Raw genomic sequence first — 16,112 nt, 5'->3', positions numbered from 1 at the left:
GACCTGATCTTCAGTTAGAGACTATCTTGGATGACATCAGGGCGACACAGCAATAAACTTCAGCTGAACTTCACCACGGGCCCGAACATTGGGCAGAAAGCACACGGCACAGCTGGCCAGCAGAAAGTGAGACAGTTATTTGAATCCTGTCATTAGAACACCAGTTTGGCGATTTCACTCTTTGAAAGCTATGCAGGGAGAGTTTCAGAATTGATATTTTAAGAATTAGAGCATACAAACTCCATGCACCCAACTTAAACTCTCAGATTTCTTCTAGTTGCTTTGTTTGGGCAGTGCCTCCTTCTGGGCAGGAAACACTGTATGCTGAATTGTTGCAACAGGTATTTGAAGCTTTTTTGCCCAGCATTCCATTAGTCTGTGGACTTCCTGGAGACCATCTATTACCTGTTAAACTGTTACCTGTTGCTGATTCTGGAACATGTACTAAGCACCAGTCGCATTAATTACTGAGAGATAATTGGACAGTGATCATGAGGAATTCAAATCTTACCCTTATGCATTTTAATTGGAAATATGGGCCTTTGGCACACTTAAAGAGTGCCATCATATGAAATGAACAGATTTTTACCAGCAGAATTTATCTAAAATATTTTAACATCTTGTAACTGAGAAATACCTGACTTACAGAAACAGACTCAACTTCATGGTAAAATCTGGAATTTTATGTCATGGTTCCACTTGTATCAGTTGTAAGTCCCTGAAAAACAAGCTTTTGTAATGAAAATGGTAATCAAATACTAGTGTACTGTTTCAGTTGTAGTGCTAGACATCCATCTAAGACAATAAAGAATATGAAATGAAGAGCATTAGGCTTTTCTTATAGGATATGCTGTGCTTTAAAACTTATTTTATTGATCCTAAAGTTACAAGATCAATTACTGACAATTTCTTGAGGATCAATCTGGGATTAAATGGCAAAATGAAGAAAAGGTTTTCATAGGTACTATATCCAAAAGCAGAAACAGATTGCCGTTCTCATGTGAACATTCAGAAACCTTTTCTGATTATTAAACAGTATGTCTGAAATATATCTAAGTTGTACCAGCCACCATAGTGCTTTTTGGTGAACCAAAGAAGTCCTACAGTGAAATCAAACTTTCGAGTAAAATCTGTACTACTTGAATACAATTTCCCTCTGACATAATTTTTAGCTGTTTTTAGATTTATGTATATTCTGTCTGTCAATTACAATGCAAAGTATAAGTAACAGACTTAAGCAAGGATGTTGGAGTGTGAAAATAATTCATGTGAATTGCTAATAGGCTGGTGGGAATATATTTTTTTCCACATGAAGGAAAATCCTGTCTCATCAAAGACAGCAGACTCGATTTTCCACCGTTTCATCCCTTGACTAGCCGCTGTTACCTGCAGAAGGGACAGGAAAGCTGAGAGCAGTCTGCTACTAAATCAGTACTCCACTGTGACCAAAACAGCATCTATTCTTCCCTCCCTTTGAACAGATGTGAATAAAGCTGTAAGCAAATTAAAACAGCAAGCCAAGGGGCAAAAAGCAGTCTCGTCAGTACTTCAGCTAGGCAAAATGGAGACTTGACAACACATACATGATGTTTCTCTTCTGCTCTCCCTGGCCTTGCTAGTTAAGGCAAAAGCCTTGCAGTTAACACCCTCCAGTGACATGAATCGATCAGGTTTGCAGTCCCCTTACAATCATGTGACAGAGAAAGGAAAAAAAAGGGATGGTATCCTGTCAGGTAATTAACCTAAGCTTCAATGCTTCCCACACCAGCCTATTTTCAATTTCAGCACAGTATAGTTTATACACTCTAACATTATTGCTCAGAAGATATAATGATGATTCAGATTTACTAAAAACAGCTTCACAATACTGCAATCATGCTTGTGAAGCTTCATCTTGTATCCTGTATTTAGAAGTTTCTTCTCACTGAGAAATAAATTCGTGTGGTGTTTTATCAGAAAAGTTAGTCACCAGGTACCTGAAACACTGATATACCATCTTTAAGAAAACATGGCTTGTTTGGTCAATTTGCCTGCCAATTTTTTTTCCTGCTTTTAAAAAAATGTGTATAATGCCATAGGTGACCTCCCTTAATACTGCTGTCCATACAAACCACAAATAACTGAGAAATAATATGCCACTGCTGCATCCTGTCATGCCAGAAGATCAAGATTACTTTGAAGATTACTTAGAGTAGGTGTTACATATCATTTGTGCCCAGATCCACTGAAGTCAATGAAATGATGCCTACCGGTTTCTGTGGGAGTCCAACTTGGACATTATTCTGGCAATCTGTCCATCACTAAATTAAGCTATTACAGGGGATAAAAGCCCAAATGAAGAAAAGTAGAAATTTGGGAACTAAAACTGAGCAACAAATAAATATTCTAATTCAATGGCATTCTGGAAAGACTTAAATAAAACACAAACACACACAGGCATGTACACACACATACACAGAAAAAAAAATTATGAATTTAACAATCTTAAAAATTCATAGTCTAAAATTGTTTACATTTAAACAATTGAGCATAATAGGTAGCTTTCTCGACTTTCCATTTATTTCCCTGAGCACTGATCTTTGGAACATCTGGAGTTTCAGAATTGTCTAGTTCATAATTCCTAAAATAGTCATCTTAAGTAAAATGCTGTCTTTTTATGTCAAAAATCAATTCCTTAAGTAAAACTAGGATACAACTTCCATGAACTACGATGTATATAGCCAATTTTTAAAAAACGAACAACTACTATTACATGTCTGCATCTGTATTTAGGCACCTAGCTGGTCTGCTTTTCACAATCACCCTGCAGTCTAGAAGTTCCCATTTAATTCACTATCGGGTACTATGCTGTCTCATAAACTCATCCAGTTGGATACCTACATAAGGATTTAGCCTCCTTGCTTTAGTTACTCATTTTGCAAAATCTCATCTGTATGAGCAATACATTATGGAATCGGTCTTGTGCCTAAATCAGTATTTTAGGAAAAGATTATGGGACTTCCAGTCACTTTCCCGTAATGGGTTAAGGAGGTGCATCTGCAGAGAGGCAGCATAAAACCAGTCTTCAGTACTAAAATGGGAATTAGCTAGGGCATATGTTTTAGACTGGCATTCCACACTAGGAAATCTGCTGGTCAAAAGGAGCTCTATTTTAAATTTCTATTTAGAACTACTTGGCAAATTGGCAACTGCTGCTATTTAGTCTCTTCTCTAGATCAGAGCTTTAATTGTGAGCTTCACAGACATCAGTTTGCAACTTTGAGACTTCTCAGGCATTCTGCATTTTAGATTATACAAAGTGTGCAAGCCAAAACATTTTAGAAAACAAAACAGTGCAGAGATATTTGAATATTTTAAGCTAAAATCTTCTCTCTCCAGTTCTAAGGCTGCAAATTACGTCAGCCTCTCTGCAGCTAAAAAGTTCAAAATAATTTTCCATCAACCACAGAAATAGACTGTAACTTTGCATACCCTTAACTCACTCTCCTCTCTCTTTCCCCCCTCTGCCTATGGGTAGCTGATACACTGGCATTATGCAGCAGGCTCCAAACACAGGATTAACAAAAAGGTTATTTTGTAATACCTCATTTCAGTATGCTGTAACGGGAGGAGGAGGTACTGAACCAAATGCAACCAGGAGAGTTGCTTTTTGGTTCTTTGTGCGACATTGAAATCAAGCCTTTGCCTGTTCTCAAATGATGTAATAAAATATGCCATACCTGCTTCTCTTTAATTCATACTTTTTTTACACTAACTGGTAGTGGCGTTCCACAGCAAAATCCAAAAGGAGGATTTACCACTTTTTCTCTTTGCAGAAAACCTTTTTAATACTTCTAAGTTCATGAAGAGTTAACAGAACACAATCCCATTACTTCTCCCCTCCCCCTTTTCAGAAATCATAGTGGCCTTTCTTTAAATAAACAAAACAAAACAAACAAAAAAATCCTTACTTTAAAATAAGAGTATAAATACCGTTTTGAAAACACATGTGGAAGATGTCTTCCAGGATGGTTTTTTTTTTTTACCTCTCCTTTAAAACTGTGACTACTGCACCAGTTAAGGCTGTTTACAATATATATATTTTTCGAATAAAACTTGTACTATTCAAGCTTACCAGATTGATGAATTGTAACAGATAAAATGGAACTCTTTACAAGGTAAACCATGTAGTTGTACAAAATAGAATTATACCCTTCACCTGTGCAAAACAAAAAGAAATCCTGCCTTGCATTAAAAACACAGAACCTGTTTACAAAAAGGAATGTGTATGACATTTGGACTTCCTTTTTAACTGCCATATCCTAGCAACATCTCAGTTATTTTAGTAAAGGAACTAATCATCAATTTTAAACTGCAGTGAATTTACCAAACATTTTCACTATAGACTTCTGAAAGCTTTTACAGTAAGAAGTTATCAACAAAAGCAGGCACGTCAGTGTACAAAAACGTTGATTTTTTTTTTCCTGTTTCTTTTTCAAAGTGCAGGTTTTTCTCAATGTGCATCTTACAAGACCAACGAATGTTTTAACTCACTAAATCTTAAACAGAACTCAATTCTCCCAAGGAGTAGTGTAAACGTTAAAGATCCCCAATACACCTCTAGTAAACGTGACACAAATGTCTCTGCGTTGTTTAGAAATTTAGCTCTTTTGAGAGGTAAAGAAGCTTCATGACACCTTTTCCTTACACTGGCTGGTTATCATAAATGGGTAACTCTGGACTTCTAAAGCTGGAGACTGATGAATCACTTGAAGGGAACTAAACTTGGCTACAGAGGAGAGGCGACGGGAGGAACCAACCCTTAGGCGTTTCTTGCGCAGCCTTCGGAAAATTCAGCCGCCGGCGGACGAAGGGTCGGTGTGGGTGAAGGAAGAGGGGGAGGAAAGGGAAAGCAGGGAAGAAGGGAGGAGAAGCTTCCGCAGAGCCAGAGGCACGGCGGCACCCCGCCCGTGGCAAGCTGCGGCCGCGGCAGAGGGGCCATCCCGTCGGTGATGCGAGAATCGTCCCCGAGCCCCGCGGCTGCGAGGTGCTGGCGGGCCCGCTCCCAGTCCCGGTGCAGGTCCCGCTCCCGGCTGTCACGGAGATCCAGGGGCCGGGCGGGGAGCCGGACGTCCCGCCGGCGGTCCGCGCTAGGTGCCGTGAGCGCAGGGCTCCCCGGGGTAGATCTCCTCGTAGGCAGGGGGCTGCTCGCTGGGCACCGGGTAGCAGTAGGGGTAGGAGGCGTTGAGCTCGGGGTCCATGGGCGAGTAGCCAGGCAGCTCGACGGAGGGATGCCCGCCGCAGTGCACCTCCACGCCGGCCTCGTCGAAGACGTGGAAGACGCCCACGTTGATGTAGGAGACGGCCTGGAAGGGGCAATCCCCGGGGCTGAGCTCGGGCTCGCCGCCGGAAAAGAGGGAGCCCTGGCTGTGGCGCGGCGCCCGCCGCCCGCCGCCACCGCCCCGTCGCCGCCTTCGACGCCCGCCCGACGCCGCCGCCGCCGGGGCCGCTCGCCGCCGCCGCCGCCTCCGTCCGCGCTGCTGCGCGGCCTTGTAGTTCTTGACGAGGAGCAGGTTGAGCAGGCCCAGGAGGCACTCCAGCGCGTTGAAGACGGTGGAGAGCACCAAGCCTTGCTGGTAGTCCCGCAGCTTTTGGCAGCGGAGCGCCGCGGCGGAGCCGTCGGGGGCCGTGGGGCCGCTCCGCGGGCGGGCCGCGCCGCCGGGCTGCAGCAGGCAATAGTGCGAGTACTTCCTCTCCACCAGCGACACGGTGTCGCCGTCGATGACGGCGCCGGCGAAGGCGCTCAGCACGCCCAGCATGAACACCAGCACCCCCAGAAGCAGGAAGTTCTGCCGCCCGCCGGGCGACGCCTTCTCCACCGGCCCCGACGGCGCGGCCGCCGCCTCCGCCCCGCAAGGGCTGCCGCTCGCCGGGTCCGGGTCTCCGGCCGGAGCCAACGCCAAGGCTGAGGCCGGGGCCGGTGCTGGGGCCGGAGCCGGCGCCGGGGGCGCCTCGTCGGGCGGGCGACAGCAGAGCAGCGCAGCGGCGAGCAGCGAGAGGCCGGCGGCCAGCAGCAGCCCCGAGTAGAAGGCGCCGGCGGCGGTGCCCAGGCGGAAGGGCTCGCCCTTGAGCTCAGAGCCCAGCGAGAAGCACTTGAGGCCCACGGCGGCGGCGCTGAGGGCGCAGGCGAGCAGGAGGCAGCTGGAGAGCGCGGCGCAGGCTCCCCGCACGCTCCACTTCATCCTCCGCGCCGCCGCCGCCGCCGCCGCCCCGCCGCCCGCCTCATCCTCCTCCCGCGGCCCCCCCCGGCCCCGCGGCGGCGGCGGCGCGGCGCGGCGCGGCCATGCGAGCGCGGCGCTCCCCGACGGGGCGGCTGCGCTGCGCTCCGCTCCGCACGGCAGGCAGCTGCCGGCCGCAGTGAGCCGGGCGCGGCGAGCGCGCAACGCTCCCCCCACCGCCTCCCGGCCGCCGCCGCCTCCTCGTCCCCGCCCGCCCTCTCTTATCGCGGCGGCTGCGGGGAGGCGATTAATTATGGATGGGAGCCGCGGCGGGCGGGGGGACGGAGGGGGCGGCCCGCCGGCCCGCTGCGGGTGGCGGGGGCAGAGCGCGACCCCCGGCGAGGCTCGGGGGCGGCGGGGCTGGCCAGCCCGCCCTCCCACCCGCGTGGTGCGGGGGGGCCGCACACCGCCCTCCGGCCGGCTCCCCACCGGTGGGCACGGCGAGGGACGCGCAGCTGGGGCAGGGGGTGGCGGTGGTTTGAACCCCCCCCCGCGGCTTCCGTTGCCGAGGGCTGCCACTTGTTCCTGTCTTCTCTCCCCCTCTTTATTTTATTTATTTATTTCTTAGCGCTTGCGCTCGCCAGGAGGCCGGCGAGCCGCCGTGCATCGCTGCGACTGCGTTGCGGTGTGTCGGCGGCTCTGATGCAGCGAGTGGACCGAGCGCCCCGCGCCGCGCTGCCCGGCGCGGGTCCTCCGTGCCCGCGGAGGCGGTGGTCCCCAGCACCCTTCTTTGTTCAGTGCACCGCCGGTGAATCCCGTGGGATCGCGCCCCGCCGGGCCCACTCCGTGGGCGGCGGGGCTCGGGGGACGACAGCCCGGGGCGGCCGGCTCGGGGCGCCCCGTCCGGGCGCTCCCGCAGCGCCGGGGGTGGAAGCCGGTTCAAGGGTGGTGCCGCCAGTTGCCCTGGCAGAGGGTGGCCCGGCGGCTCCTCAGGGAGCACCCGGGGTGGCCTTCTGAAGGAGAGGTTGGAACCTCATCCTCGGAGCGGGGGAGCAAGGGGCCATGCCTGTGCTGGCAGCCAGGCGCCCGACGGGGAGGGGGCCTTGAGGAACGCTCTTCCTCGCCAGTCTCTTTCCTTCCAGGAAGCCGTAGCCTCCAGCTTCCCCTTTTTTCCCCCATCTGCCGTGCGCACGCCAGCCTGAATGGGTATTTTTAGCCGGCACCACTGATTAGCATTCAGGGGAGCAAGCCAGAGAATGAAAGCAGTTCTCCAAGCCGTTTTCTCTTCCATCAGGGCAAATGCACCTGTTGGTGGCAGGAAGGGTTGTGTGGCATCATCCAGTGTTTAGTTTCTACAGAGATGTGACCCTGCCCTCTTTATCCCTCTAACAGGCCCTGTTGGCACCTCCTTGAGGAGCACCAGCATCCTGTTGCAATCCTGGGCAGGTGGGCACAGGTCTCCATTGCAGTAGCTGCTCCTCCCTGAGAGAAGTTTCTGGGCCCTGTGTGGGGCACTAGTCCTCCCAAGGGCACTTGGTGGGAGACTGTCCCATCTGGAGCCCAGCTGTCTATGGCTGCACATTCCAAAAGTACCATGGGCTCCAAAGAGGTGTGTCATCCTGCCACTTGGGCCACACAGACAAGGGAATTTTGCTCCCTCCCTTCTGTTCACAAAGGTCCCATGGAGCACTGACTGTGTGAAGAAACAAAACAATCCTGACCAACCTTCTTGTGTCCCTCCAAAAAGAGGTGGCCTGGTATGCCCTCCACAGTCGTCATCAGCTACTCCTCTTCCCAGGCTGTTCCTGAGTAAACGGGTGTGTTAGTCTGCTGATCTGTGGCCATGTGAAGATTTTACTGTAGGATCTGAGACTTCTGCTCTGCTTGTGTTGAGTGCCTGGGCTGCTGGGGAAGATCTTCAGGTTTCTGGAAAAGAACTCACCTGTGTCCCTATGACTCCTAAAAGGGAAAGAGTAGAGGGCACACAGGATTTTACAAAACAGTGCAGTCTCCACTGAAGTCTCCTCCTGAAGTCTCCACTGAACGTCAAAACATTGCCTCAGAAAGAACATGTAAACTCTCAATCCAGCTGTCAATCTGGAGTACCCTGCTAGGTGCACTATGTGTGTGTGTGTAGGCAGAAGAGGTGTCGTTAGTGGAAAGCAAACACTTAATGAACTAATTATATGTAGAATGGGCAAAGTGCCTTAGTCCCTGGCACACAACATAAACCTACATGTGAGGGAAATGTGTGATTAGTATAATTTGGTTGTTACAGTCAAGAGCTTAAAAAAAAATAAATGTAACTATTTATTGTGATTAATGAGAACATTCATTTAACACCAAATAAATACAAACTTAAGGAGAGCTCTAAGCTTTTATGCACCAAATTATTAATCAGTATTGGTTAGAGTAGAAAAAGCAATCCTTGCACTGGGGGCAAATTGTTCTGTACAAAGAATTTCTTTATGTTTTTTTCCTCTGTCCTCTTTTGGCAACTGCCAGAAGTGGGGGCAGCAAGGCTTCTCCAGCGTGGTCCTTCATGTGTTCCTACAGGTGTCTCAGGTGTTCAGTCTTCCCTATCTTGAACGTCATCTTATAAAGAAGGACCTTTTCTTCCCTATGTTTCTGACAGGAGACTCATCTTTGATAGCATCCCACAAAGCTGTGCATTGTGAGAGGCCAGGCTAATACACAAGTTTAATCATGTCATTAGTAATTCTGTTACACCTTTTTATTCCTCCTGTAGAGCAACTTGCTGCTGTTAGGATTTTCCAAGTCTTACCCGTCTTTCTCCAAAATGCCTCTTTGGCTTCTAAGCACCACGTTCAATATGCAAAGCCAGAAGTTTCACTACCAACATATTTCACCACATGTTATTTATTATTCATAAACTTCCTGTGTTTCAGTGTCACTCTTGAGTTAGCCCAGTTTTTCATAGGGCTTACTTACAGCTTTGCACTGTGACACATTTTCAGTAAGAGGATACTTTATAAACACACACGTACACACAGAGTATGGTCATTAGCATATCCTGCACACTGAAGTTCAACTGTCTTTAGATAAGATGTCTGAAAACATCATAATAATGTTGTTACATTAATAATAATAGACATAAGACTCTATAACACATCTATAGTCTTACATCGAATAATTTGTTGATGATCGAGTTGGAATTACTGTAAAAAAAGGACTGACCTACTGGTCTAAATAAAGGTCATTGAAGAGTTCTCTGGATCCCAAAGGATAGTGCTGATCACCTCTACTAGCCCTAGCTAGTAACCCCTTCACATAAAGGTTAGGATGCCCATTTGTGTGTTTATAGCTGATCTGTGTGTTTCTAACTGGTCAGCCAGGTCTGCTTGCTGAAAATAGAGTATCTGTGTTCAACTAAAGATGGCAGAACTGCAAGCCATTGGCCCACATTAGTCTGTCACCTAAATCGGTCACTACAGGTGGATTCATCTGCCAGCTTCAGTTAATACCAAAGTCATAACCTGATGGAACTGTGCTACAGCTGATGACTGTAAAGTATGGTAGGTGCCACAAGTTTTGAGTCTCTGGCTGTTTTACATTTAAGCTTTGTTAGTCATGTTTTCCTTTTTAATTGTCCAACCCAAAATTTACCATACTTGTTTTCAAGGGTTATTTTGGTGGACTTCAGAACAGATGAATAAGGTTTTGTGGGCTTTCTGTGAGTTACAGGGGGAGTAACTTTTGGCCAGATCCTGCCTGAAAGAGAGGTAGGGACTATTTGGTCCAAGGTTTTGTTGATTTCACAGGGGAGCTGAGGGTGCTGTGCTTGTTGGGTGCCTAGTTGGGAATAGGCACTGCCATGACCAGCGAAGCAGGCTTGCTTTGCTCAGTGTACACAGAGCTGGATGTTTGCAGTAATGTGAAGATCAGCCTCTTAATTTTTTTTGTGGTGACTCACTGGCACAAAGGACAACAGAGCTATTAATTGTTTGCACTCTAGGCTTGAAGCTAAATGTGTGTTTGTAAAATAGATGGAGATCTTTAGCTTATGCCACCAAAGTGCAAAGCATTGCATTATCTTATTGTCTGCCTCTCCTCCCACACTGCATTTATGGTAAGATACATGTGTTGTTATTTTTATGCCAGTTTGATAAATGGTTGTCATAGGTTTGACTATTCAGTCATGATGGCTGTGTAACCTCCCATAACTTATTCTGTTTCTGACTACCTTCTTTTTCTGTTGCTGTAGGGGACATTATGGACTATAAAATCTTTTTGCAAAAATTAATCTGCACATAGTTACTAAGAATAAATTGGAAATTAGAAATTTGAAACTCTGAAGGTGGAATCTATCATGTTTCTTTCTAGTTCTTCATCCCTTCCATTTGCAAGGTCCACCAACATGTTTCTGTGTGCTTGAGGCCTGCTGTTCTCTAGTTTTCACGGTATTTTATGTGGAAAACTCATCTCTGCAGGAAATGTATGGAGAACACATTCTGGGAAAGGATCTACATCAAGCTACAAGTCTGGACCTAACTGGTGGCTGGGCACTGATGAAAAACCAACATTTAGAGATGCTGCTTCAATGGGTGACATTTAAAATAGGAAGAAATGAGGAAGAGAGGTTGGGAAGAAGATGTAAAGACTTAAGAAAGAGTAAGCAAATCCTATGCTAGAAGCTGGACATGTGGTTTTCTTGGCAGCTGTTAGCACTAGGAGTTTTGGAATAAGTGAAGAAAGGTTTGAGAAATCAAGGGTATAGACACAAGTTCATTTGCCATCTAAGATCATGGTGTAATTTAGGTTAGAAGGGACCTTGAGAGGTGTCTAGTCTGACCTGCTCAAAGCAGGCACATCTCTGGGGTTAGACTCAGTTGCCTGGGGCTTTGTTCAGTCCATGTGTCCTGTATCAGCAGCATTAGACAGTGTTTGGTTAGTCTGACCACTTCTGACTAGTTTTTCAGAACTGATTTGTTTCTTGAGTCTGTTCCCTTGTCCTGGCTTCAGGTGACACTAGGGCACTGGAGAACACCTGGTCAGGGCCCTGTAAAGGGTCTTTATTGCCATTTTAGTTTAAATGCTCCAGAATATGAATGAAAAAGAGTGTTTTCTCTGTGCAGTAGGTTTTAATCATTCCAGCCAAGTGGTAGTTATATGACAAAGGTTTTTGTTCACACAGCTGTAGAACAGGGCACAAGATATTCTCAGGAGAGGTCAGATGTTTGCTGTAGCATTTGTAAAATCGGTTATTTGATATTATTTGATAAATTACTTAAACAAGGATATCTTTGCTTATGTCACAGAATTGTCCAATTATGGCCAATTTGCAGAAAATGTACCTGATGCTTTCCTAATTGCTGTTCTAATGGATGGTATTTTATTGTGTAGGTTCTAGGAAACTGCCAAGTTGATGGTAAAAGATTGCTGAACGTTTTTCAAAAGGTGTCTCAAAATCCTTTTCTTTGGGCTCTGATTGTTTTTAAGTTTCTGTTGTCTGCATATCTGATATATTCCCATATCTTTGCAATCACTGTTTAAGAGGTCAGCAGGGTTTTGTGGTTTGACCCCAGGCAGCAGCCAAGCACCATGCTGTCACTGCCGCACTCCCCCACCAGCGGGATCTTGCAGAGAATCAGAAGGGTAAAAGGCAGAAAACTCATGGATTGAGATGACGATAGTTTAATAGGAAAGCAAAAGTCACATACACAAGCGAAGCAAAACAAGGAATTAATTCACTGCTTCCCATGGGCAGGCAGCTGTTCAGAAATCTCCAGAAGAGCAGGGCCCCATCACGTGTAACGGTTCATTGGGAAGGCAAACAGCATCACTCCAAAAGTCCCTCCCTTCCTCCTTCTTCCCCTCCCTTTATATACTGAGCATGATATCATGTGGTTTGGAATATCCCTTTGGCCAGTTGGGGTTACCTGTCCCAGTTGTGTCTCCTCCAATCCTCCCATGCACCTCCAATTTCCTCCCCAGCGTGGCAGCATGAAAAGCAGAAAAGGCCTTGGCTCTGTGTAAGCCCTGCTCAGCAATAACAAAAACATCTCTTTATGATCAACCCTGTGTTCGGCACAAATTCAAAACACAGCCCCCTACTAGACACTGTGAAGAAAACTACCCCAGCCAAAACCAGCACAGCAGGGTTTATTCCAGGTTTGGGGGAAGGGGAGCTAACTTCCTCACTTGGCAGACAGAGGGTTACTTAGTCCTGTGATTTGACATTGTACTCTCCAGTGTGTTTCGACAAAGAAGCTGTTTGCATCTGAGGGGAGGAAGGACTGTGCACCAGGTGAACTGGGATGGATCAGATATAATATTTCCTGTGCAGTTATTGAATGAGGTGTCTTGTCAGTCTCACATGCTCACATCCAAAATTTAGGTACTGGGCTTGATATAAGGATTTTGGAAACTCTGTGTTGATGCTTTGTCTTATAGGAGACTCTCCTCAAAAGATACCTTACTTCTGAATTCCTGTGCATCTAAATTTCATTTTATCTAATGGCTGTCAAATATCAGGGGAATAACTTGCTTTTGAAGGAGGGACTGGAATTCTAATGAATGGTCTACCAAACTTTGTTCCCTGTTGGGATGCTTCTGTTTTGGCCTAAACAACCTTGAATTTTCAACAGAAGGAAATTGCAAGGCAGGAGCTGGGGGAGAGAGCAGGTCCCCCCCCACTTCAGCCAGAGTTGTGATATGGGAAAGTGTACATTAGGATCTTCTCCGATTAGAATAAGATGGAAATTATTCTCCTGCCTGGGGCTGTCCTGTAGGTAAAAGACATGTGCTAGGAAGGTGTAGCTCATTTGCATCATGATTTCTTCCTTTGGCTGCAGGTTGAATGATCTGGCTTGGTTCTTGAACGCAAAGGGCATAGTGACCCTTTCCTTCATGTAGATTGACATAGATCTACGGCCTAGGAAGTACTTCCCTACTGCCTGGGGGCTCGTTGTAGTGAGCTGTTGTTTCTGCTCTGGCTTGGTAACAAAACTGCTATCCTAGCTGCCTGTCACACCTTGTCTCTGAGAGGTCTCAGTCCTTAGCTCAGCTGCTTGCCTGATCTGTCCCTAGGCTTGTACTTGATCCCCATAAAAGCGCATCTTTTCTCATGTCAGCTGAGAACACTCAGAGGTGTAGGTTAGTGAGTGGTGAGCAATGAAGTGGGTAGAATTCAAGAAACAGCAGTTGGTGGGGTAGGGAACTTTGTGCTTTTTTGATTATCCTTTGTGCCCATAGCAGCAACTGCTGGGGACAGTTGACTCTCCAAGGAGAGAGGGTAGCACTGGGTTTTTCTTGAGTTGCTGGGACATTGACAGACTGCTTTTAAGGGATTGGTGAAAGGTAACCCTTTGTCAGAACACATAAATTCGCTGTATCAAAGTCTGCAGCACCATTTGAAATATTTTAAGGTTAAAAAAGGGTAGATATTGTTAACAAATAGTGGAACACAAGTGACTTCATAAGCCAGCCTGTAAAGATTGCTGGTCCTGCACACATCTTGTCCATATCATGGCACTCATGAACAACTCCCACTTTTCACTAGAGGTCTTTGGCTACCTGTTGGAAGACTGTGCTGAACCTGAGAACTCTGCTGGTTAGAAACTGCCTGTCTCAGTGCTAAGTGTATTTTATGGTCAGCTTGCACAAGCTTGTTCTGTGCCAATGTTGTCCTTTAACTTAAATGGCTCTTCTCCTTCTCTGATGTTTACTCTCTGGATATATTTATAGACAGCAAATATACCCCCTCTGAGATTTCATTTTGCTAAACAGGCCAAGTCTTTTCTTCTTATTCTTTTTTTCTTTTTTTTTTTGTTTTTTTTTTCCCTTTGTATTAAAAACTCTTATACTCTGCAGTTTGAGTTCATCCCTAAGCACATAACCAGGAACGTATGCTGCATCTCTCATAGTCTTACCAAGGCCTTGAATGATGGTATTACAGCTTCCTCATCTCTAGTGGAATGTCCTTGCCCAATTATTCTAGAATTGTCATTGATTTTTTACCCCAGTCTTTCCCACAGGAGGCAATTTGTACTTAGTGCACCTCATTCTTTGTCCTCTGCCCAGCTGAGGGGCTGCCAGCTGGGGGTACTGATCACCTTTCCGCTTATTTGACTGTTTTCTTTCCAATTTCTGTTATTCCAGTCCTCCAGGGAACCCAGATTTTGCCTTTCTGACGTTTTGAGCTCCCTCTGTGTTGAAAATACTGTTGTTCCTCCTGCTTCTCGGAGAACTTTATTTTATCTTTTTCCAGTGATAGATAATTTTTTTTTGAGAGTCCTCTGTTAGACTTGTAATCTGTTCCCCTCTGGTTTACAGGTGGATTTCCAGCTCTCTCCCTTATCTTTCTTCTGTCTATTTGATATTGTTTTTCCTTTCATACAGCCTCTCTCTTTCTTTCTCATGTTAGGCTTGTGGCTCCTTTTTTCCTAGCCATCACATCTCCTTCTGCTTACTTTTCCTTTTTGTTATCTGGGTACAAACAATACCTCACCTCTAATGGGAGTACCTCATTCCTCCAATGGAAATCTTTCTCAGCTGTATGTTTTTTGCTCTGTGCATTGACCAGAGCTAAAGAGCCATGTCATCCTATATATCTTCATGCATCTTCTCCTTTCCTTTCTTTTCTTCTGTCATGGCTGCATATTCCTGTTTGAATTTGAAGTGCTTTTCTCAGGGATTTTTTTTTTACTCAGGAGTAAAAGGATGCTCAACGTGCTTAATCTTCTCATTTGATGTTGATGCCTACAATTTTTTCAGGTCTTCTCATTAGTGTCATAATTTCAGACTTTTCTTTCCTGCCTTCATCTTCAAAAGCATGGAAGAACCTACCACTGCGCTTACGACTTATTTTCTGTTGCTAGGTCCCTTCATTCTTGCCTATTGACTCTTTAAATGCTCCACTCACTTGTCAGTGTAATTTGTTTTCTTCGGTTGCTATGTCAAAGAATTACAGTTCTTTTCCTAGATCTAATCTTACCGTGTTTCAACATGGGCCTGTGTTGTAAGTGAACTATCCTTTCCATCATTTGGTAGACAGTGGTCTTCTCTGATGGCAAGAACCTTGGACAAAGCTGTAGCTTTCAAAGCTGGAATGCTATACAGGTAATTCTTTTTTCTTGAGCAGGAGAAAACCCAGCTGCATCCTAGGAGCTGACAGCCAGGGAAAACTCATTGATATGAGTCCATCATGTACTCTGACTTTGCCTTGGAGGAGAAGGAATGGTTGTAAGTGCATGAAGCCCAGCATGAAACCCATTTCCTATAGGAGTCACAGTGACTGCCTGAACACTTAAATGTAGGAGATGTTGGTACTACCTTGCCTTACACTGCTGTAAGGGCCTCTGAAGTAGTTTTCAGCCCTTACCAGCTTCTTGGGGAGGTGTTGAGGTAATTTGTCCCGAGCAAACTTACAAGGCATAGCAAGGCATTTGAAAATCCTGAAAGGACTCAATTAGCTCCAACTCTTTGCTGGGGATGTTGTCTGATTCCCCTTTCACCTCACAAGGCTCTTGCTAAATCAGAATCCTGTGTTGTATCCCACCATTACCATTTTGTAAAAGAACGTCACTGGGTAGTGGGTTTGATTGTTTCTTTTTCTCTTCTCTGAAGCCTTCCACAACAACTCTGAACCTGAGGGAGCTTCCTTTGCGGTTCCAGGCCATGTGGCTGTGCTCAAATACATAATTTTCCTGATCAGGCAGTGGTTTTGTGAGACACCTGGACCTGACCACTAGGTCATCAGTTGCATCTCCCTTGGCTAGAGCAGGACCAACGTGCTGACAGAGACAGGATACTGTTTCTTGGCCTCTGTGTCCATGTGATCTGGCAGCGACATTTTGTGTTAGCCCATGAGGACTGCAGATCCCAGAGTGCCTGTGGACAGTTGGATGGTCAGGCCCATGTGCTCTCCATGGGATAGGGCTGGAAGCAGGAAGG

The 16,112-nt window shown here is 46.3% G+C and overlaps 1 protein-coding gene across 1 annotated transcript; it reads right to left on the bottom strand.

Moving 5' to 3' along the window:
- Positions 1 to 853: 853 nt before the first annotated feature.
- Positions 854 to 6,647, bottom strand: TMEM271 (transmembrane protein 271). Its single transcript, XM_032676397.1, has one exon. It carries the CDS (start codon positions 6,219 to 6,221, stop codon positions 5,130 to 5,132), a length of 1,092 nt encoding a protein of 363 aa, XP_032532288.1. The 5' UTR covers positions 6,222 to 6,647; the 3' UTR covers positions 854 to 5,129.
- Between the last annotated feature and the right edge of the window lie 9,465 nt (positions 6,648 to 16,112).

The sequence above is a fragment of the Chiroxiphia lanceolata genome, chromosome Z, assembly GCF_009829145.1.
Source record: "Chiroxiphia lanceolata isolate bChiLan1 chromosome Z, bChiLan1.pri, whole genome shotgun sequence".
Classification (NCBI taxonomy): Eukaryota; Metazoa; Chordata; class Aves; order Passeriformes; family Pipridae; genus Chiroxiphia; species Chiroxiphia lanceolata.
Note: the sequence above shows the minus strand (reverse complement) of the source record. Positions and strands in the feature narration are given on the sequence as shown.

What these genes read in the sequence shown, in the direction of transcription:
- TMEM271 (XM_032676397.1), bottom strand. Translation starts at nt 6,221, where the DNA reads ATGAAGTGGAGCGTGCGGGGAGCCTGCGCCGCGCTCTCCAGCTGCCTC.